This window comes from Oryctolagus cuniculus, chromosome 21, assembly GCF_964237555.1.
Source record: "Oryctolagus cuniculus chromosome 21, mOryCun1.1, whole genome shotgun sequence".
Taxonomy (NCBI): Eukaryota; Metazoa; Chordata; class Mammalia; order Lagomorpha; family Leporidae; genus Oryctolagus; species Oryctolagus cuniculus.
This window is the reverse complement of record NC_091452.1, coordinates 14,338,871-14,363,289: the sequence shown is the minus strand read 5'-3', so window position 1 is coordinate 14,363,289 and position 24,419 is coordinate 14,338,871. Positions and strand designations below refer to the sequence as shown.

General features: G+C 45.9%; 1 protein-coding gene across 5 annotated transcripts in view; it reads left to right on the top strand.

Annotated features, from left to right (window-relative positions):
• Nucleotides 1-24,419, top strand: part of TAOK3 (TAO kinase 3) — a 200,308-nt gene that overhangs the window by 155,548 nt on the left and 20,341 nt on the right. For all 5 annotated transcript variants that reach the window (XM_051826866.2, XM_070065981.1, XM_051826867.2 and 2 more), the window contains 4 exons: nt 689-823; nt 17,356-17,592; nt 19,270-19,398; nt 23,896-24,099. In XM_051826866.2, coding sequence (XP_051682826.1) covers nt 689-823; nt 17,356-17,592; nt 19,270-19,398; nt 23,896-24,099 — 705 coding nt within the window. The remainder of the gene's footprint in view (nt 1-688; nt 824-17,355; nt 17,593-19,269; nt 19,399-23,895; nt 24,100-24,419) is intronic.

Sequence of the window (24,419 nt, the reverse complement as noted above, 5' to 3'; positions counted from 1 at the left end):
AAGAATTTGTGAAACTAGCATTTGGTAAAAATTGTACGCCTGTCTCTTTAAATCTAAAAAAAAATCCTTTCAGAAGCTGTAGAGAGAAGGTGCTAGAACTGTGTACGATCATGACTGGAAAGCAGGATCCCTCAGTGACTGCCGAAGCTTCCCAGCACGAGCCAGAGAGGCAGTTCAGCACAAGCCTCCACTGATTCTAAGCAGAACGATGATGCCACCGAACAGATCTCAAATAAAATTAAACTGAGAAAGCAGATCTTTCAAGGGAATGAGGCGGAGGCTCGCTTTTATGTTAAAAGCCACCAGCATCCTCCCTGCTAGACATGGACATGACATTTTTAAAGGAATTATTTGGTTACAGCGTTTTAAGCAAACTGTTCTAAGGAGTCTGTACATTGCATTGTTTTTTCTATTCTTTTTTTCTTTTGCATATATGTGATTCTGGAGGTAAAGAAAAAGCCTGCCAGGGATTCAGAAGGCATCCCACTAGCGATCAGCTGACATTCCTAACTGAAGGCTGCAATGTGTTGCTTATTCATTTTGTACCGTGGGAGCTGCGGGGACTAGCAGAGAGCTAAACTATGCATTTCAAACAGCAGTGCTTGTGCAGAAAGAGGGGTGAGAGAGAGGCAGCCGGCGAGGAAAGAGCACAGCTGGACTTTCTCCTTGTTTTTATCCATTTCTGCAGGATCATGTATTCATAAGGGATGAGGCGGGCCACGGCGATCCCAGGCCTGAGCCGCGGCCTACCCAGTCAGTTCAGAGCCAGGCCCTCCACTACCGGAACAGAGAGCGCTTTGCCACGATCAAATCAGCATCTTTGGTAAGCAAACACCCCTCTACCCACCTTCCCTTCCTTCCCCTCCTCCCCATCTGGCAGCCTCTCGCCCTCCCTGAGCCTCTCTCGGCTTCATGGATGGGAGGAAGAGTCAAGAATGTTTTCTCTCTCCTAATAATTTGATTCATTTTAGAAAAAAAAAAAATCTGTTGGCATAGCAACCTGATCTCAGATATTTTAGCATTGTCTATGGCATGGAAAAAAAAAAACCTTTGTGTGTGTGTGTGTCTGTGTGTGTATGTGTTTGTGTGTATTTGTATATGCTGTATGTGCAAAATATAAGACCTTTGAGATGAAGTTGCTAGTCTATCCAATTTTTTTTAAGCTATTTCTCTTTTGGCTGAAATAAATAATGCTAAAAATTTTTTTAAGGTATTGATGATGTAGGTGTATGCAGGGTACTATGCTCCTTTTTGTATAAATGCATGTATGTCTGTAATGTATACACACACATCAAAAGATGAAACCCAATTTTTAAAAATATATGGCTGCCTAATGTATATAATTTTAGAAAATAAGGTACTTGCTTCCCAGGGATGGATTGCTGGTTCGTTCTGGTTCATTCATTTATTTATTGCAACAATGGTAGTGGCTGCACTTCCCCATTTAACCCCTGAAGAATCTCCTGGCACCAAGAGAGCAAGAAGGGCTTTGTAAGAGAGGATCGGGGTGACTGTGGAAGCGAAGAGGCTGTAGGATTCAGCATTTTTACTATTGCAAATGTGATTGCTGGATGCCCTTGTAGTAGCAAAAGGGGTGTGTGCTGGAAGAGTTAGTTTTCATGCCTCCTCCCCTTGGCCCCACACGCGTGCGCGTGCGCGCTCCACACACACACACACACACACTCACACACACCACACACACTCACACCATTTCATCTCTGGCACTCTCAACTCTTTTTAATCTTGCGCTTCCAAATCTCACTCCTCCATCCCAAAATGATCGGAATATTAGTTGTTTTGCCAAAATTGATGTTAGAGGTCGCATGGGCAGTGGGAGTTATAGTGTACACTGCCTGGCTGTTACATTCAGAACCCATGATGACATCATCCAAGGCCGACCCAGAAAGGATCATTTTTCTTGTCCTATTTTTTAAACCTGATTTCTACTTTATTTCTCAAGTGTTTTAAAGGCTTCAGTTACCTTTGGAATTCATAATGGGTTATAATCTTTAAACACCCAAATATAAGGAAAATGGAAGTTAAAGCACCTATATCTTGCTATGCCTGCGTCTCTCTAAAAACAAGCAATTTAATTTAGATTGCTTATAAATAACCCCACTTTTGAGTTCCTTTATATAGAAGTTTCTTGTAATCTCTTTGATGGGCAATTTTTCATTTTAAAGGAATGCTGTGCTGTGTAATGGAGATCTTAAAATGTCCACTATATATTTGCTAATGATTGTTAGGCACCTAAAAAATATGCTTTTGAGGCTAAATAATGCATTCATGAGAGTGTCAAATAATTATCTTTGTGCCATGATATCTGACAAAAGAAGAAATATGGTATTTTAGAGAACTGTTGGTAGTACTTGCCACAGAGTCTTGTGAGACTTGTACCTTTATCCAGACCTGTTCGTGTTGAAACACGAGCAGGAACGAGGAAGCCCCACTGAGCCTCAGAGCACCATGAGCAATTTCTGCCTGGGAAGCAGACATTATGCCATGTGGAGGTCCCCTCTCCCGGACGGGTTCTCTGCTCTCCTCACTAGCCACACCCTCCTTCCCACCTCGCACGGTTCTGACCTCTCCAGTCTCCCAGTAGGAAGTCACTATAGCCATGCCCACTTAAGCTTGCGCTCGCATCTGTGAAGTCACCCAGGCCACTCTGTGTGCACATCAGCCATCACAGTCTTCCTCTCTGTGTGTGATAAAGGCTGCTTCCCCATGAAGCCCCTACAGGGCTGTGGGCAAGTCCTCAGGAGCCCCCCTGAACCCCACAGGCTTCACAGTGCCTATCCACAGGACTGCTGCGATCAAGCGCTTGCATGGACTTGCGAGCTGCTAAAAGGCCTGGGCCCTTGTAGTAAGTTTAAAAAAAAAAAAAAAAAAAAAAAGACTAGCTGATAGGCTGTTGCTTTAGCCATAAAGTAAGTTGTTTTTGTGGCACACCCTTTCTAGAGCTAAGACTTTGGGAGTCATGGTGGGATTGATTGAAGTTTATCAGAGGTCAGATAGCATTTGTGTCTAGTGGTTTTTTAGGTAGGAAAAAAAAATCAATGGAGGGAAAAAGTGGTATGGCATTGGACGGGCCTGTGCCTCACTTTGGACAGTCTGACCATTGGTCTGGATATTCTAATGTACAATATCAAATATTACAATTCTACCATCCATGATATTATTTTAAAGCCTGGTTCCAGTAGGAGTATATGAATCAGGACACTGAGGTGTCATTAAAAATATTTCATTTAAAAAAATATCGTGATTCCTATTTTTTTATGGGTCCCAGCTGAGATCAGGACTAGAGTGGCATAAGTGACTTACAAGTAAGGACAAGATCATGGGAAATTGAAGATCCAGTGTAATGACAGTCAAGTCATCACTGAAACCTCACCTCTCTTCTCATAGTTGGTAGCAATACTATTACTGATTGATTTTGGTTTTAGTCTTTCTTTCTTTTTTTTTTTTTTTTTTTTTTTTGGACAGGCAGAGTGGATAGTGAGAGAGAGAGAGAGAGAGAAAGGTCTTCCTTTTTGCCATTGGTTCACCCTCCAATGGCCGCCACGGCTGGCGCGCTGCGGCCAGCACACCACGCTGATCTGAAGGCAGGAGCCAGGTACTTATCCTGGTCTCCCATGGGGTGCAGGGCCCAAGGACTTGGGCCATCCTCCTCTGCACTCCTGGGCCACAGCAGATAGCTGGCCTGGAAGAGGGGCAACCGGGACAGAATCCTGCGCCCCGACCGGGACTAGAACCCAGTGTGCCAGCGCCGCTAGGTGGAGGATTAGCCTAGTGAGCCGCGGCGCCGGCCGGTTTTAGTCTTTCTTTGCAATCTTTTTTTTTTTTTTTAAGTTTTATTTTATTTATTTGAAAGAGACAATGACAGAAAGAAAGAGATCTTCCACCTGTGGGTTCACTCCCCAGATGGTTGGACAGCCAGGCTGGTGCAGGGCAAAGCCAGGAACCTGCAGGAACCTGGAACCTCCTTCCTGATCTCCTATGAGGGTTGCAGGGGTCCAGGTACCTTGGCCATCTGCTGCTGCTTTCCCAGATGCATTAGTAGGGAGGTGGATCAGAAGCTGAGCAGCCAGGACTCGAACTGGGACTCCAGTATGGGATGCCGGCGTGCCACAGGCAGCTTAACCCGCTGTGCCACAGTGCCGGCCCCTAGTCTTCCAGTAGAAATGCTAGAAGCACCAGAGAGGTCCAAATATGATGAACAAAATGAGGAAGAATTTATAAATTAGTTTTTAAATTACTAGATGAATAAATGATGATTGTATAGTTTAAATTGACTTTCAAAGTGACAAAAATGTTACTGTACCTAGAATATGCTTTATGAGCCTACCTCATCAACCTAAACCTAAAAGAGGCCTCTCTTGGTAGGGTTTGCCCTTAGTGTTACATTCTATGTTGTACTTTGGAATGAAGTTATTGACAAGTGTATGAAACCCATGGCCTACAGGCTTTTACTGCTGGATTTTTAAAACTGTCTTGGCGCCTTAAAACCAAGATTTCTGTTATTATGCACTGCTGCTTTTTAAAAAAAAAAAAAAAGATTTATTTATTTGAAAATCACAATTACAGAAAGAAAGAGGGAGACAGAGATCTTCCATCTGCTGGTTCACACCTCAAATAACTACAATGGCTGGGGCTGGGCCAGGCCAAAGCCAGGAGCTTCATCTGGGTCTCCCATGTGGGTGTAAGGGACAAAACACTTAGGCCATCTGCTGCTGCTTTCCCAGGTCCATCAGCAGGAAGCTGCATTGGAAATGGGACAGCCGGGATTCAAACCGGTGCCCATATGGGATGCCAGCACTGCAGACAGCAGCTTAACTTGCTATACTACAATGCCAGCCCCCAAAATGCATTTTTAACAAAGGAAAGGGAAGGGCTGCGGCCTTGGTACCAGAAGAAACTTTAGGATTTTTAAAAATTTTTGTAATTTTTAAAATAATTTTCTAAGGACAGAGTTTATTGACCTTACTTTGAAGAATTAGGAAAAGGAAGGGCATTCCATGGCATTTTAAAATGTTTATCTTTTTCTCCTTCTTTAAGAAAGTTTATACTGAACTAATTTGTTATCTGGAGATATTTTCTTCAGAATTACTGATCTCACTTCTTGGACTGCTGAGATATGCTTTTTTTGAGTTTTTATTGCTGATGAATGAAGAACCTAATAGTTTAATTGTATAAGTGACCCACAGAGTGTTCTCAGCTGTTGCTACACCAGATGTCATTTCTTCATAAAATTTTACAATGTCAGGGCCAGCACTATGGCATTGTAGGTTAGGCCTCCTCCTTTAGTGCCAGCATCCCGTATGGGCACTGGTTCTAGTCCTGGATGTTCCTCTTCTGATCCAGCTCCCTGCTAATAGCCTGGGAAGGCAGTAGAAGATTGTCCAAGTGCTTGAGTCTCTGCACCTACATGGGAGACCCAGAAGAAGCTCCTGGCTTCAGATTGGCCCATTTTTGGGGGTAAATCAATGGATGGAAGACCTTTCTCTCTGTCTCTCCCTCTCTGTCTGTAACTCTGTCTCTCTCTGGGTTGCTGGCAGTTTCCGTAGGAGATGTGACTGGCAGGGGCACCAAGGCCATGTCTATCATCAGGTAAGTCAGCATTGGCCTTGTGAGGGCATTCCCACTGGAATGCAGTGGACCTGCTACCCAGGTGAATGGACGAAAGAACATACCTAAGAAAGTGGACTACAAAGAAACTCTTAATTTGGAGCCCCCAGGCAGGCTTGTCAGAGAAAATGATTATTCTGTGTATATAAATGTAGATTTTTTTTTGACTTGGCTTTTCCAGATTCAGTTTGAAAAACTTACAAAAAGAGAGTCTCCATTTAGAGTTTTAAAATGCAACCTAGTCATTCAGCTGATTGTCAAGTTGGAAACTTGGATGTGTTTCCTACGTGAGAATAAAAAGATTAGTGCCTCAGAAGTGAGTGCTGCTGTTTCGTGTCTCGTGAGCCCAGTTGTTCTGTTCCTGAATGCTTGACCATGTGTTCTCTTCCTGACAGAGTGCGGGAGGAGGCTGACCAAAATACTCTATCTCTTTGCTTGCTCTTGGCGTCTTAACTCACTAAGGTCATTGCTGATACCATTTTTCATTTGTGCTGTCCAGTTGACATGCTCAACCTCCATGTCCAAAGTCCCAATAACATGTTGAATGGATGACATAGCTTCCAACTCTGCTGTCACATGCTAATTTGTATTTTTTGAAAGATTTTATTTATTTATTTGAGAGGCGGAGTTACAAAGAGAGGGAGAGACAGAGAGAAAGGTCTTCCATCCACTGATTCACTCCCTAGATGGCTGCAATGGCCAGAGCTGGGCCGATCTGAAGCCAGGAGCCAGGAGCTTCTTCTGGGTCTCCCATGGGGCTGCAGGGCCCAAGCACTTGCGTCATCTTCCACTGCTTTCCTAGTCCATTAGCAGAGAGCTCGTTCAGAAGTGAAGCAACTCAGATTTGAACCAGTGCCTGAATAGGATTCTGGCGCCACAGGTGGAGGCTTTAGCCCACTATGCCACAGTGCCAGCCCGAGAATTTGTATTTTTAACTATGCATTTCTGAGTTCTTACAGTTCCTGTTATAAGGCAGAGGTGCCCGTGGTCAATCATTATTTTTAGTAAAACCTTAGCACTTCCTTTTAGGTGTTCCAAAGAGTAACATATCAAATTTCTAATGCCAAATTGTGACTCATTGTATTCTTTTTAAGAACTTGCTATAAATTTCATCTGTTCTTAGTATATATGTGGCCACTTTAAGTCATATGTGGATCATTTTGAATCTCACAAATAATTAACCTTGTAAATTGGCTGTGATCTCTTAAGAAGGAAACATCATCAGCCACCATGCTCTTGCTGAATGTTCAGTGAGCTGCTTATTAGCCTTGAAGTGTTTGTCCATTGTGGGCATCCTCAGTACTTGGGACGAGGTGATTTGTTTCAGGGCCAGATTTTGCTGGAATTAAATAAGGTAGCATTAAACAGCTGTAGCAGCTTTCTGAAGAGTTTTAGTCCTCCTCTTTAATGACTCCTTATTTTTATTTATTTTTTATATATTCCAGTTATATGAAATGAGTAATAATCCCAGCTCAGAAATTATTCATACTTAATCTTATAATTCACAACCTAAATACAGGCATAGTTTTATTGTTAAATTTGCCCTTTCTCTTGAATCCACATATTCCGATCTATGTCCCCATCACCAAAATGCTAAACGTAGAGAGGAGACATCCTCCTCAGAGCCTGGCAGGAAAAGGCAGCCACACAGTGTGTGTTCAGCATCTCCTCCAAGGCAGACACCTTGCGGGGCACTTCCACATGTGTGCTCCAGTCCTCCATCCCTAAGGAATGCAGAACAGGTCAAATATCCCTTTCCAACATGTTTGGATTGGGGAATATTTGCATAGACTTTACTGGTTGAGCCTCCCTAATCCAAAAATCCCAAATCTGGAGTTTTTGAGCACAGATTTCAGGTTTGGGGTTCAAGGGTAGTCAGTGTGTAGGAGTTCCTCTTTACATATGAAGAAACCAAGCAACTACAAGATTATGTGTGGTAATTTGCTCATGATCAGTTATGTGGTAAGGGACACAATGAGGTTTTTCTCCACACAGCCTGCTGGTACTGCCCACTTTTAGTAGATCATGGTTTTGAGACTACCATATTTTTAAAAAAGAATTATTTTATTTATTGAATGTCAGAAATACAGAGAGAAGGAGAGAGAGAGAGAGAGAGAGAGAGAGAGATTGATCTTCCATCCACTGGTTCACTCCCCAAATGGCCTCAATGGCCAGAGCTGGGCCAAACTGAAACCTGGAGCCAGGAGCTTCTTCCAGGTCTCTCACGTGGGTAGCAGAGGCCCACGTACTTGGGCCATCTTCCTCTGCTTTCCCAGGCACATTAGCAGGGAGCTGGGTCGGAAGTGGAGCAGCTGGGACTTGAACCAGCACCTATATGAGATGCCGGCACAGTAAGCGAGACTTAACTTTCTATGCCACAGCACCAGCCCCGAGATTACCATTGTATAAATTAGTCACTACATCTCTATAATTTTCTCTAATTTCATATTATTATTTATTTACCTACTTATTTGAAAAAGCAGACAGGGCGCTCCCATCTACTGGTGCACTCCCCAAATACCCACAGTGGCCAGGAGATGGGCCAGGCCAGAGCCAGGATCCAGGAATTCAATCCAGATCTTACCCAGGGGTAGCAGAGACCCACCTGCTCGAGCTATCACCTGCTTCCTCCCAAGGTGTGCATTATCAGGATGCCGGAATGGGAAGCAGAGCTGAGACTCAAACCCGAGCACTCTGACATGGGTCCCAGTTGCTGCCTTAACCCCTACGCCAAACGCCCCCCACCTCCCACATTGTGGACTTCTCAGCTTGGGGTTCACCGCGTGCTCTGACGGTGCTAGGCATGATTCCCTCCACGGCTTCGAGCAGAGAGTAATCGCTCTCTTTCTGCCTTCATGATGTCAATTTCCTCAGGTAGCTAGAACCACCCAACCTTGGTTCAAATCCCAGGACTTATAAAAGTTAAAGAGGTAAATTATAGGTGGAGTTATTTTGTAAATCATAAAGCATGATAAAATTATGAGCTATTTTTAAAATTACCCAACTAGTGTATTCTTAGGCACATAGTGTAAACTTCAGACTTCTTGGCATAGGGAGCAGGTGGCTGACCAAGCAGTTGGAATGCCCACGCTCCACATAATAGTGCCCAGTTCAAGCTCCTGCCACCCATGCAGGAGATCCGGATTGCTTTCCCAGTTCCTGACTTCAGCTCCAGCCCAGCCTCAACCTGGAATTTGGGGAATAAGCCAGAAGATGGGATGCTCGCACGCACGCTCTCTCTCTCTCTCTCCCTGCTCTCAAATATATAAACTTTAAAAAAAAAAACTTACAGAAATATATGACTGTTACATTTTTATATTTTTTATTTTTTAGCAAGTAAATTTTATATATATATTTTATTTTTTTATTTTTATTTTTGACAGGCAGAGTGGAAAGTGAGAGAGAGAGACAGAGAGAAAGGTTTTCCTTTGCCGTTGGTTCACCCTCCAATGGCCACCGCGGCCAGCACGCTGTGGCCAGTGCACCACACTGATCCAATGGCAGGAGCCAGCTACTTATCCTGGTCTCCCATGGGGTGCAGGGCCCAAGTACTTGGGCCACCCTCCACTGCACTCCCTGGCCACAGCAGAGAGCTGGCCTGGAAGAGGGGCAACCAGGACAGAATCTGGCACCCCGACCGGGACTAGAACCTGGTGTGCCAGCGCCGCAAGGCGGAGGATTAGCCTAGTGAGCCGCGGCGCCGGCCAAATTTTATATATATTTTTAAGCCTTTTTATATTATTATTATTTTTTTTTTGACAGGCAGAGTGGACAGTGAGAGAGAGACAGAGAGAAAAGTCTTCCTTTGCCATTGGTTCACCCTCCAATGGCCGCCGCGGCCGGCGCACCGTGCTGATCCGAAGGCAGGAGCCAGGTGCTTCTCCTGGTCTCCCATGGGGTGCAGGGCCCAAGCACTTGGGCCATCCTCCACTGCACTCCCGGGCCACAGCAGAGAGCTGGCCTGGAAGAGGGGCAACCGGGACAGAAACTGGCACCCCGACCGGGACTAGAACCCGGTGTGCCGGCGCCGCAAGGCGGAGGATTAGCCTGTTGAGCCACGGCGCCAGCCATAAGCTTTTTTATATTATTTTGAAATATTTTATTTATTTGAGAGAGTTGCAGACAGAGAGGGAGAGACAAAGAAAAGTTCACTCCCCAAATGGCCGCAACAGCCAAAGTTAGGCCGATCTGAAGCCAGGAGCCAGGAGCTTCTTCTGGGCTTCCCATATGGATGCAGGGGCCCAAGGACTTGAGCCATCTTCTACTGCTTTCCCAGGCCGTAGCAGAGAGCTGGATTGGAAGAGGGGCAGCCGGGACATGAACCGCTGTCCATAAAGGATCCCAGCACCGCAGGTGGAGGCCTAGCCTAGTATGCCACAGTGCTAGCCCCAGTCAATCTTTTCTTAAAGTAAATAAAAGATTTACTTATCTGGAAGTCAGAATTAGGGAGAGAGACAGAGACAGAGAAAGAGATCTTATATTTGCTGGCTCACTCCTGAGATGGCACAATGGCCGGGGCTGGACCAAGCCAAAACCAAGAGCCGGGAGCTTCTTCTGGGTCTCCCATGTGGGTGCAGGGGCCCAAGCACTTGGTCCATCTTCCACTTCTTTCGCACATGCATTAGCAGGGTGATGGATCAGAAGTGGAGTCACTGAGACTTGAACCAGCGCCCCTATGGGATGCCGGCCCTGCAGACGGCAGCTTAACTCACTGTGCCACCAGCACCAGCCCCTATATTTTATGTCAAACTTCATAAATCTAACATCTGGCTATACTTTTATTTTATAAATTCACCTATCTAGCTTGAGCACAGAATTATAAAATTTAGTATCTTTAGGCCGGCGCCGCGGCTCAACAGGCTAATCCTCCACCTTGCGGCGCCGGCACACCGGGTTCTAGTCCCGGTCGGGGCACCGGATTCTGTCCCGGTTGCCCCTCTTCTAGGCCAGCTCTCTGCTGTGGCCCGGGAGTGCAGTGGAGGATGGCCCAAGTGCTTGGGCCCTGCACCCCATGGGAGACCAGGATAAGCACCTGGCTCCTGCCATCGGATCAGCGTGGTGTGCCGGCCGCGCCAGCCATTGGAGGGTGAACCAACAGCAAAAGGAAGACCTTTCTCTCTGTCTCTCTCTCTCACTGTCCACTCTGCCTGTCAAAAAAATAAAAAAAATAAAAAATAAAAAGTAATAATTAAAAAATTTTAGTATCTTTATATATACCTAAAGAGACTTAGAAAGTTTGGTTGTGACAAGTGAAAGATAATAGTAGGAGTGTAAGAAGGTGACTATTGGGGCCGGCATTGTGGCATAGTAGGCTAAGCCTCGGCCTGCAATGCCAGCATCCCATATGGGCACCAGTTCAAGTCGCGGCTGCTCCTCTTCTGATCCAGCTCTCTGTTATGGCCTGGGAAAGCAGTAAGAGATGGCACAAGTGATTGGCCCCTGCAGCCATGTGGGAGACCCACAAAAAGTTCCTGGCTCCTGGCTTTGGATCAGCTCAGCTCTGGTTGTTGTGGTTATTTGAAGAGTGAACCAGCAGATGGAAGACCTTTCTCTCTCTCTCATCTCTCCCTCTGTCTGTACCTCTACCTGTCAAATAAATAAAATCTTTTTTTTTTTAAAGGAGACTATCAAGTCATGGAAAGTATTCAAAAAGCCAAATGTCTGCTGAAATAGTGCTATGCAGTAATAATAGCAAGTAAAGTTTTGTGATTTGTCTTGGCCACATACTTGTGCCAAGCGTGGCCTGGTAGGCACAGAGACCCATCCGCCAATTAAGTTAGAAAATGTTCTTGACCCAACTCATTTCTGCTTTGTCTTTGGGCTTCTTGGTTTAGGGAAATGGCCATCCTGAGAATGTTTCCTTGGCCATAAGCCAATGCTTGTGTCAAGTTTTAAATATATCATAATAGCTTCTGAATGCGACATGTCTTAGCTTTGGTGATTTGACTAAAGAAGAAATAGAAAAGTAAGAAAAAAATGAGTCGTATGGATAAAACATATCTCAAGTCATTACCCTAGAACAGAGATTTTATTGCCATGTTCATGTAAAAAAAAAAAAAAGTACATTCAGAAAGGACTAAATGGTGTTCTTCCTGATGGTTGAGTTGCTTTTTCCCTGAAGTTCACCTTAGGAAGGCCAAAATACAAGGAAGTGAAATTTACACACATATTTCAAACCACTTCACTCCTTCCTCTTATCAAGGAATAAGTTCATTTGAAAAAATAGCATGTTATTAGGATGACAACAGAGATCATTCATTTTCTTTAGACTGTTAGGTGCCTTTTCGGTGATGTTATCCTTTTTTTGGTCTGCTCTTGTTCCTCGTACTTTAAAGGGGATTGTCCTTCAGAACAGAGAAATGAATATGAAACCTAGTGTTAGTTTCAGCTGGCGAGGTTCAAAGTTCGGCTAGTGTTTAATGATGTACTTTGATAATACTATCCAGTTACAGAGCAGCACTGTCTCCACAGTAAGGACTCAGACACCAGGACACCTTCCAAGAACAGTGAGGCGAGCCATTCTTTGTAGGACACGCACTCTGACCCATAACCTGAACAAAGTGCACAGAATTAGTAACAGCATGAAAACTTCCAGTGAAGCTTGTTTAGGGGTTCAGCTGGGGAGAAGAGGCTTATAGTCAGTGTGAGTGACCAAGTCAGTGAATAAAGAACAAAACTAAAGTTGTAATCCTTAGTTAAGCGTTTAACCCTGAAATAGACAAGAAAAATGAAAAGGATGTGATCAGAGAATCTAAACGGGAAAATAGAGGTATGATAATTTGAAGGAAGGACTGAAAATCACAAAAGGCTTAATAGAAGCAAGGGGTCCTCAGATTTACGTTTGTAGTCCTTGATTAGTTGAATATTTACTTGAGACTGGGTTCAGAAAAAGTTACTAAGAATTCATCCAAAAATCATAATGCTTTTTTTTTTCCAGGAGAACTAGTAAATGTAATTTGCTATTTTCTGTTTTGTGGGAAGGGGAGGAGAGATACAGCTGATTTAAAAGAAGATTCTCTCAACTTGTAACAATATGTTTTTTTTAAGATTGTATTTATTTATTTATTTGAGAGGTAGAGTTACAGACAATGAGAGGGAGAGACAGAGAGAAAGGTCTTCCTTCTACTGGTTCACTCCCCAAATGGCGGCAACAGCCAGAGCGGTGCCAATCCAAAGCCAGGAGCCAGAATTGTCTTTCTGGTCTCCTGGGCAGGGGCCCAAGCGCTTGGGCAATCCTCCACTGCCTTCCCAGGCCATAGCAGAGAGCTGGATTGGAAGAGGAGCAGCCAGGACTAGAACCGGCGCCTATATGGGATACCGGCGCCTCTGGTGGAAGATTAACCTACTCCACCTCAGCGCCGGCCCCAACAATATGTTCTTAAAACTGTATATTTGAAAAACATGAAATTTGTTGACTTTGTATAAATTTAAAAATTAAAAATCAAAAATAAAATATTTTTTAAAAATGGGAAATAGAGGCAGACGTTGTGGTGCAGCAGGCTAAGTCAACACTTGGAGCTCAGCATCCCATGTCAGAGTGCCTGGTTCGAGTCCTGGCTGCTCCACTTCCTTCTAATGCATCTGGGTGGCAGCAGATGATGGCCCGAGTATTTGATTCATACAGGACACCAGGGTGGAATTCCTGACTCCTGGCTTCAACCTCGCTCAGCCTCAGCTGCTGCAGGCATTTGGGGAGTGAGCCAGAGGATGGACAATCTCTCTCTCTCTCTCTCAATTTCTCTCTCTCCCTCTCTCCTTCTCTCCTTCTCTGTCTCCCCCCCTCCCCGCCGCCTCTCCCTATCAATCTGTCTTTTAAATAAATGAATAAGTGATTAAGAGAATAGGAAATAAATCCTGTTCAGGCTATTTTAAAAGGATAGTCAGAGTTTCTGAGACTGTTAGAGACATACTCTGGAAAAGCATACTCAACACAGAGCTCCACGGTACCTTAGTCCTCAACTGAATGAATTTTTCCCCCACTGTGGGGAGCAGCTCGGACTGGACTAAGTTACTGGAATTAAGACTTATTCTATGCATCTGCTCTCCCACAATATGGCGCTGGGAGAGAAGAAAACAGCTTTTACACAGCTGCCTCCAGTTCAACCAATAAACTGTAGGACTTGCTCCTGATTGGAGAGCAGCGTACTCGGCGTGTGGGCAGCCGAGTTGGGATTGGCGGAGGAGGACTATAAAGGAGGAGAGAGACGGCATGCACCAGGAACATCTAAAGGGAACATCTAAGGGAACACCTGTGCAGCCCCCAGAGAGCCGGCTGGCGGTGTGCCGCTCCCCTGCGGAAGTGGGGAATGTGGCCAGGGGGAACTGCCCTTCCACGGAGGTGGAAGGGACAGTAGCCAACCCGGGAAGAACCAGCAGCAAACCCGGGGAGGGCCGAGCAGACGAAAGAACAGCGCAGGGTCCTGTGTCGTTCCTCCACGAAGAGGGGGAGCGACATAATGGTGCCGTGACTCGGATATGAAGCCTAGGCAGGGCTTTGTGTCGTTCCTCCATGAAGAGGGGGAGCGACATAATGGTGCCATGACTCGGATAGGAAACCTAGGAGGGAAGAAGTGGGAAAATATCGGAGAGAGAGACTAGCAAACAGCCTAGGGAAAAGCCGGACGAAAAAGGTGCCGGAAGAAGCTATTGAAAGCCTAGGCATAGACTCAGATACGGACTACGGGGGGAAGCTGGGAGAAATCTCTAAGGTCGAAAGCGAAAGTGAAAGCTAGAACAAACAGACTCGGATACGGACTGTGGGGAGAGGCCAGGAGAAATGAGGGAGGAATATTGTTGGAGGAAAGCTTGGGGAAACATACCGGGTAGAGAAAAATGTTAGGGAAATTGAAGCCGCGGGGGGCAGGCCGAGGCGGAAACGAAAGCCACTTTGGGATTCTCAAGTTAGCCCGGGAATAGGGGGCGAAAAGTTAAAACCAGAAGCGGAAACGTAAGCCTGGTTGGGATCCGTCTGATTAGCCCGGGGAGCAAAGGACGGGAAGCCAGATCGTGGGGCGGAGACGTAAGCTGGGTTGAATTCGCCAGGCTAGCCCGGGGAACTTGGATTGAATGCTAGTGGTGGAGACGCAAGCTACGCTGTGTGACTCACGGAAGCCACCGCGTGCAGAGAGAGCACGGGGCGTGAATAGATAGGGAACGCGGGGCTGGCGCGAGGCCGTGGTTCAGACGCGAAAGGGCTAGTGAGAGACCGCGGAGTGTGCGCGCGAAGCCGAGCCGCGCGGAGCCGTGAAGCTGCCGCGGGGCGGGAGCCGGGAAGCCGCGGGGATAAGAGAAACAGAAGTTTAGAAGTAAAAGGAGAGAAATAGGAATGCTGGAAGATAGAAGTAAAATGGGAGAAATAGGAATGCCCGGAGATAGAGAAATAGAGAAATAGAAAGGCCTCCCCTCAACATGGCAATGAGAAAGCTTGGATTCGGTCTGCCTGATTAAGTGAGGCGATGAGCACCTGCGGGCGGCTAGCAGCTTATGCGCCGCAGGTCACCGAAGACAGGCACGAATTAACATCAGTAAGGCCTCCCCACAATACCGCAATTAGAAGGCTTGGATTCGGTCTGCCTGATTAAGGCGGTAAGCACCAGCAAGCAGCTCGACCAGAGTATAAGCTGCAGGTCACCGAAGATAGGCACGAACCAACACTAATAAGTCTCCCCCACAATACGGCAATGAGAAAGCTTGGATTCGGTCTGCCTGATTAGTAAGGCGGTAAGCGCCAGCAGGCGGCTCGACCAAAGTATGAGCCGCAGGTCACCAAACACAGGCACGCATCAGCGCCTAAAAACCTCCTCACAACATGGCGAAGAGAGGACCCGGATTCGGTTTGCCTGATTGATAGGACTTGTAAGAACCTGTGGCAACTCTAGCAAGTAGAGCAGAGTGTGTGCCGCGGGACACCGAAGACAGGCGCGTATCAACGCCAAAAATAAAAAGAAAGGGGGATCTGTGGGGAGCAGCTCAGACTAGACTAAGTTACTGGAATTAAGACTTATTCTATGCATCTGCTCTCCCACAATATGGCGCTGGGAGAGAAGAAAACAGCTTTTACACAGCTGCCTCCAGTTCAACCAATAAACTGTAGGACTTGCTCCTGATTGGAGAGCAGCGTACTCGGCGTGTGGGCAGCCGAGTTAGGATTGGCAGAGGAGGACTATAAAGGAGGAGAGAGACGGCATGCACCAGGAACATCTAAAGGGAACATCTAAGGGAACACCTGTGCAGCCCCCAGAGAGCCGGCTGGCGGTGTGCCGCTCCCCTGCGGAAGTGGGGAATGTGGCCAGGGGGAACTGCCCTTCCACGGAGGTGGAAGGGACAGTAGCCAACCCGGGAAGAACCAGCAGCAAAACCGGGGAGGGCCGAGCAGACGAAAGAACAGCGCAGGGTCCTGTGTCGTTCCTCCACGAAGAGGGGGAGCGACATAATGGTGCCGTGACTCGGATATGAAGCCTAGGCAGGGCTTGGTGTCGTTCCTCCACGAAGAGGGGGAGCGACACCCCACCTCAGACGTTTGGCAATGTCTGAGGACAATTTTGATTGTCATGATTTGGAAGTAGCCACTGGCTTCTAGTGGGTAGGGGCCAGTAGGTAGAGGATATTAGGCATCCTACAACAAAGAATGTATCCAGTCCATTGTCAGCATTGGGAAGGTTGAGAAACCCTTTGCAGTGGAAGCAACATGGGCCTAGGTCCCAATCCATTCCTTATTAGCCATGTTAGCATGTATCAATGTAATGGTATATAATAAAAAATGTGTAAGCAGGTGGGCTGGCATTATGGCTAGCAGGTTAAGCTACCACCTCTGATGCCAGCATCCCATAGGGGTGCTGGTTAGAATCTCAAATGCTCCACTTCTGATCCAGCTCCCTGGTTAAAAAAAATCGGGGGGGAGGCAGCAGAAAATGGCCCATGAGCTTGCCACCCATGTTAGAGACCAGGAAGAAGCTCTTGGCTCCTGGCTTCAGCCTGGTCCAGGCCTGGCTGTTGAGGACATCTTGGGGTGTGGGGGGGTGTGAACTAGCAGATGGAAAATCTCTCTCTGTCTCTCCCTCTCCCTCTCTCTGTAATTCTTTCAAAAAACAAAAATCTTTTTTTAAGAAAATGTGTAAGTAGGGCTGGCATTCTGGTGCAACAGGTTAAGCCACAGCTTACAATGCTGGCAGCCCATAAATTGGAGTGTGGTTCGAGTCCTGGCTACTTTGCTTCTCACCAGCTGGGAAGGCAGCAGACAATGACTCAAGTTCTTGAGTTCCTACCACCCACCCACATGAGTGACCTGGGTGGAGTTCTTGGCTCTTGGCTTTGTCTAGGCCCAGCCTGAGCTATTGTGACCATTTGGGGAGTGAGCCAACAAGTGGGATTGATCTCTCTCTCTCTCTCTCTCTCTCTCTCTGTCATTCTGCCTTTTGAATAAATAAATTAACAAATCTTACCATTTGAATGAACGGATACATTATTTCCCTCAAGTGCCAGTGTCCTCATCCATGACATGGAGCGAGCTAACACTTACCCCGTGAATGAGGAAGACAAATGAGTGAATGAGTGGTTCTGAAGTGAGCACTCGGCACTGTGCTGACTTCAGGTGAGCTTTCAGTGCAGAGGAGGTAAACTGATGCAACGATGATGCATACATTTTTCCCCCAGAGGATTCTTCTTTGCTTAAGTTTGCCTTCCATGAACATGAACCTGGTGACCTGAGTTCTGCTCCCCAACCCGATTCAGGTTACACGGCAGATCCATGAGCATGAGCAGGAGAACGAGCTGCGGGAACAGATGTCAGGTTATAAGCGGATGCGGCGCCAGCACCAGAAGCAGCTGATCGCCCTGGAGAACAAGCTGAAGGCTGAGATGGACGAGCACCGCCTCAAGCTGCAGAAGGAGGTGGAGACACATGCCAACAACTCGTCCATCGAGCTGGAGAAGCTGGCCAAGAAGCAAGTGGCTATCATAGAAAAGGAGGTCAGTACGTGCACACGCGCCTCCAGACGGCCACCAGGCCCTGCCCATCGTGGACAGTGGCAGGGTGTTGGGAGGAGGCGGATGTGGTGTGGCTGCAGGAATGGAGGAACATTCCTGCTGGGTTTCCAGGGACGGGAGGGTCCCACCTCTTACATGGCCGCTTAGCATGGTCATTCAGGGATGGCGATGGGCATTTGGCCTAGCAGTTAATATCACATACATTGGAGTACCTGGTTCAACACTGGGCTTCAGCTCCTGATTCCAGTTTCCTGCTAATGTACACCTGGGGAGGCAGCAGTAATGGCTCAAGTAGTTGGGTTCTTGCCGTCCACTTTGGAGACCTGGGTTGAGTTTTTGGCTTTAACCCCGGCCATAGTGGGCATTTGAGGAGTTAACCAGCAGATGGGTTCTGTCTATATGTCTCTCTTTATCTCTCTGCTTATCAAATAAATAAATAAATGTGAACAAAGAAAAGTTAAAAATAAATAAAATTCAATTGTCATTTAAAGCTACCATAGTAGTTCTATATGACATTCTTGTCCATTCTTCTACACTTGAGCATCCGTCTCTTGATGGTAGGCTGGGCACAAGTAAAGGGAATTGAGATGCTGGGCTAGAGAGACCTCTCACCCATGTGCCTGCAGTGTAAAATGGAGTCATCTTCCCTGCCACCCCCACTCGCGCTAAGACTTACATAGTGTGGAGAACTGCAGAGCGCGTGTGGCCCCTGAGCATGGAGTAAGTGGAGACAGGCCGCTGGGTAACTTGGCAGTTAAGCTGTCTCCACGTGGAAGGATACATCAGCTTGTGAGGAAGCAGCCCCCAACAGCCGTCATTTCATGCAGCACAAACCTCTGTCCAAACAGGATCGCTATTGATTAAACAAACCAATCAGTTTCTTTCTGGGGAATGTGACTTGGTAAATAGGTGGAGAGAATTTTTCCTAATGGAAGAATTTTTTTTTTTTTTTGATAATGGAAGCAAACAGTGAAAAGGTGCATAAACTTATGAGAGCTAAGCTAACCCCCATCTCTTCAGTCCCTCATCTTACATGTGTGCTTCATCTGATGGCTCCCTGAAATGGATTTTTTCACTTGTCAGAGCCAATATTTATTAGATTGCCTTGTATTTGGGCTGTGTTTTATCCACTTTAGACCCCCCAAAATGCTATGATGCCTGAATTTAATGGCTTATGTAAGATATCTAAGAAAACAAAATGTCATTAGTTTTCCTATTAAACATAAGATAATAATACTAGGAAATCGATAGTTGGGATAATTGGTTAGAGCTTGATTCTTGAAATAAAACTGGCCAGTATGATTGTTAATTTTATTTTATAATTTAACCCTGTGACTACCAAGAATATGATAAAAATCCTTTATTATTAATCCTTAGTTCTTTCATCCCAAGAATGTTTTTGTGTTCAATAAGACATGATGATGGATCACCTTCATTTTCCCATAATTGGGAATTTATTTTAAGTGCTAAAATTTTTTCTTCATGTAAGATATGAGATTCAGAGAAAAGATTTCTGTAGTTTGTTTTCATTAATTATTTGTTTAAAGTATTAAATTATTCAGCACGTAGGAGTTGTTTTAATGCTTTAAAGAATGTATACAGCTGAATGTCGTCTATATAAGAGCAAATTCATCTAGATAGTATTTGTTATTTTATCAGGCAAAGGTAGCTGCAGCAGATGAGAAGAAGTTCCAGCAACAGATCTTGGCCCAGCAGAAGAAAGATTTGACAACTTTCTTAGAAAGTCAGAAGAAGCAGTATAAGATTTGTAAGGAAAAAATAAAAGAGGTAAGTGTTCCAGTGTCTGTGGTCACCAAGTTGCCACTGGAACTTGAAATCGACTCTTCCCGCATTGGCATCGCTATTCTAACCAAGCGGTCTGCAAACGTCACATTATCACCGCTGGAAATCCCTACATTTTCTGATTCGGGTGATCTGGAATAGAGTTCAGAAATGGGACTCTCGACAGGTTCTCCAGGGACCACATTTCACGATCCACTGATCTAATTCTAACCTGCTCTTGCTGCTTCTAGGTTATCCTCCCCAATTGAGCCAGAGTGATATTTTTGAATCATAAACCCAGTCACATAACCCTAAAGGGTTTCAGATCCATTAAGGGGCAGGTGTTTGGTGCAGTGGTTAAGCCGCCACTTGGGACACCTGTGCCGATATCAGAGTCCCCAGTTTCGGTTATGGCTTTGCTTCCAATTCCAGTTTTCTGTTAATGTGCACCCTGGGAGGCAGCAGACGATGGCTCAAGTACTTGAGTCCCTGACACCCATGTGGGAGACCCATATTGAGTTCCGGGCTCCTAGCTTTAGCCTGGCCCAGCCCTAGCTGTTGTTGGCATTTGGGAAGTGAACCCTGCAGATGGAAGGTCTCTTTCTGTCTTTGTCTCTCTGCCTTTCAAATAAATAAAAATAAATTAACTTAGGACAGATCAAAATCCTACAAGTCCCTATGTATTCTGGTTCCAGCCAGTGTTACCCCTCACCCCTACCCCACTCTCCACTGTTCCAGTCACAATGGCCACCTTCTGGTTCCTCAAATGTATTAAACTACTCACTTCCATACCATCTTTGCACATAGTGTTTCTTTGGCCAGGATGTTCTTCTTACTTCTGACCCCTCCCTGAGTACATTTCTGCTCATTCCTACTCCTGCTCCTCTTCCTTGTAGGATTCAGGATCATTAGGATCTTAACTCAAATACCACTTCTCTAGAGAAGCCTACGCTAACTTCCTGGACCAAGACAAATGTCTGTGGAGTTTTTAATTCATGCATTTTTAATGATTATTTGAGCTACTTACCCTACTAGCCAGTGAGCATCCGAAAGCAGAGGCCGTGTCTTTCTGATCCCTGGTCCGGTGTAGAATACTTGATAAATGAGGGACAGACTCTGCAGGGTTTGGTTGGAGAACATGAAGAGGACTTTCAGAGTCCTTCTGAAGCAGTGCAGTGTGGCCTGAACGCTAGGATTTCTTCAGCTCTGCTTTCGCCAGCACTTAGAGGTGAATTGTCTGTGGTTCCCTGGACTTTCCTTCTGATAAGATGTAGAATACCTTAGGTGTAAACTTACTAAGAATGAAGCCTTAATAAAACGCAGTATGGGGTGTAGTTCTAACATATGCAGTCATGCATGTAAGCTCATCTTCCATTGTGCAGGTGAACAGTATAGGATTGGTGAGATTCCTCTCCAGCTCAGGGAAAGAAAGCAGAGTGAAGTGGGATGGGCTGTGGGATTTTTTCTCTGGCCAGGGTGGGCCACCAATACTCACAGGGCCAGACAGAAAACTGTATTGGATCCATACTAGCCAGATGGGCAGAATCTCTGCCACTAGAAAGTCTAGAAAATCAGATACAGAAAGAAGCGTCACATACAATCCCCATCTTCTCTTGGTGATTGGCGTAAGCATAACTATGATATAACAGAAGGATGTTACTGGGTCACAGAGGGAATGGAGACTTTTTTTCTTTTTATAAAAGGGTTTATTTACTTGATAGAGTGACAGAGAGAGAGGGAGACAGAGAGATGCTGGTCACACAGGCAGTGGGTTAACCCGCTGCGCCACAATGCCCACCCCTCTTGATTTCTCCAATAAGAAATTCTGAGATTTTCTCAGCTCTGAGTACCTTATTTCTGACTCCACGTGTTTCCTTTTGCTCAGGGGTCCAATCTTTATGACAGTGGCCACCATGTGCAGCCTTGGTGACACTGAGGCATTTGGAGGTTGCGTGAACTCGGCATTTAGAAGCCTCTTCTGGAAAGCAGTGTTCAGAGGCCCCACTCTGCTCTGGCAGAGGTTCTTTTGGGTTCACCGCATTCAGGTTTACGAGCACAGAGACCATAGGCCTGGTCTTTGAGCAGGTTCATGAAGAAAAATAAGCTGAAAGCCAATCTGGGGTAGCTTCAACACCTTCCAGTGCAATCACTACTTATGCAGCAAAGTTTATTTCAGATTACGTAAAGTGACACATATTTTCATACAAGTATGCTCATATACTTACAGATACAATCTCCGTTGTCCCTACTATTGATAGATAATCGATGTAAGGGTAATACAGAATGATGGATGGTCCAGAAATAATTTATCCTTGATTTTGGAGTGAATTTTTATGAATATATTTGAATCTGGGTGTGCAATCTGATAGTTAATGCTAAAGCTAGTGGTGAAATCAGAGTATGGAGAAATGAGTCACCCAGCCTACCTGTTGTGACCCTGCTTACTCCAGGCTGGAAACAGGTCTTTCTCTTCATTCCAAGACTTCACGTAAGACTTCACTGGGACAAGACATTCGAGGGGCTGCCAATGTGGCACAGTGGGTTAAAGCCACTGCTTGTGGTGCCAGCATCCCATATGGGCACCAGTTGAGTCTCAGGTGCTCCACTTTGGATCAGCTCCCCGCTAATGCACCTGGGAAAGCAATGGAAGATGGCCCAAGTGCTTGGGTCCTTGTACCCACATGGGAGACCCAGAGGAAGCTCCTGGCTCTTGGCTTTAGATCAGCCCAGCTCTGCCCATTGCGGCCCTCTGGGGAGTGAACTAAAGGATGGAAAATCTGTCTCTCTCCCTCTCTCTCTTTCCCTCCCCTCCTCTCCCCCTCCTTCCCTCACTCTCTGTAGCTGTCTTTCAAATAAATAATTAAATCTTAAAAAAAGAAAAAAGTTGGCCAGCGCCGCAGCTCAATAGGCTAATCCTCCGCCTGCAGCGCCAGCACAACGGGTTCTAGTCCCGGTCGGGGTGCCGGATTCTGTCCCAGTTGCCCCTCTTCCTGGCCAGCTCTCTGCTCTGGCCAGGGAGTGCAGTGGAGGATGGTCCAAGTACTTGGGGCTTGCACCCCATGGGAGACCAGGAGAAGCGCCTGGCTCTTGGCTTCGGATCAGCGCCGTGCACCGGCCACGGCGGCCATTGGAGGGTAAACCAACGGCAAAGGAAGACCTTTCTCTCTGTCTCTTTCACTGTCCCCTCTGCGTGTCAAAAAAAAAAAAAAAAAAAAAAAAAAAAAAAAAAAAAAAAAAAGAAATGTTGGTTTACAAGAACTTTTTGGCCAAGTGCAAAAGTAATCTAAATAGTATATATTGTGTGCCGCCCAAAGCGTGAAGTAAAATAGATGTTAGTAATGAAGGGGTGATTCAGCTGCATGAGTAGATGAGTAGTTGAGAAAACAGGAGCACAGGTCAAACTGGTCAGAGAAGAGAACCCTGCGCTTTCTCTAAAAGTGGCCTTCTCACCTTCACCGTGGGTTGACGCCTCATCTGCTCCGATTTACTGCTTTTACCCATTGCACACATGTTCTGGAAAAGGTCTGAATTCTTCTCTTGAAAACAGAGTTTTTAACTTCTAATCTCAAATGACGCTTGCTTTTCCCTGAAATTCAAACTAAGGATATTTGCATAATCGCCTGGTTTTTTTATTTCTTAATGTGCCTCGTCACCAAGCTCCGATCATCTGCACCTCGCAGTGGCCTCCAGGCTGTCTCTGCAGGCCTGCCTTCGCCTGCCTCATCCCGTTCTCCACATGACAGGCAGAGTCATCTGTGTGAAATAGCGCCTCATCATGACACACACATCTCGCCAATCTCTTTCTCGTGTGCTGAAGACTGGAGTCCTTAACTTGGCCTCTCAGCCTCAATGGCCCTGCCTGCCTTGCCATCCACATCTCATAAGTCACCCTGTCGACCACCCTGGCCATGTTTCCTCCCCCACCCTAAGGGTTTTGCCTCTGCCTTTTCCTCTGCCTAGGGTCTTCTTCCCTCTTCTTTTCCACTGGTTAACTACTACCAATTTTTCAAATTTCAGCTTAGTTGTTACCAAGCCCAAACACTTTCTGTTAAACATTACGGCAGGACCAAGTACATCATCTTCACAGCAGTTATCACCATAATTTTCAGTGCATTTCTGTAGTTCTTGGATTAATTTTGATTCTATTCTGCAAAGCCCCATGATGGCAGACACCATGTTGTTTTGTTTTCCATTGGATCCTTGTGTCTTGCACAGTGCCTTTAACAGGTACGCGTTTAGTGTGTATTGGCCGAATGAGTGAGCAAATAATTTCTGAGACTGAGAAGCCAGTAATGTGGAAACTCACAAGTGTCCCTTTCACACAACAATCACTGGGGGGAAAAGCTTTGGGGTAGGGGTGTTGTTCAACACCAAACCCTTCTGCCCTTCTATTTCATTTCTTAATCATTTCAAATAACTTGATCTGCATTTGCAATAATCTGTTATAGTCCCTTTTGTTTGATGAGACCAGCTTTGTTTGTTTGTTTGTTTGTTATGTTTAAGGAAATGAATGAGGACCATAGCACACCCAAGAAAGAGAAGCAGGAGCGGATATCCAAGCATAAAGAGAACTTGCAGCACACACAGGCTGAAGAGGAAGCCCACCTTCTCACTCAGCAGAGACTGTACTACGACAAAAACTGTCGTTTCTTCAAGCGGAAGATAATGATCAAGCGGCATGAAGTGGAGCAGCAGAACATTCGGGAGGTACGTGCTGTGTTCATCAGGGCTGTCCCTGCAACGGGGAGCCGTGCCGGGGGCGTGACCACATGGCCACGTCTGTGCTGCTCACTCCTAGAGCCTTAGCCTTTACGGCCTGTGGCACAGTGCCAAAACAATTCAGGGAAGGAATTTACCTTTGGTAAGAGAAGCCCATTGCAGAACAAGCAAGCAACCTTCTCCAAATAAATGCAACAGAATTTATTATAAGCCATGGCATGTAGTAAAGAATCAGAAGAAGTAGAATAGAGTGTTTTTGCCTTCAACCTGCTTTTGTCAGACACTTGTATATTTTACGACTCCATGTC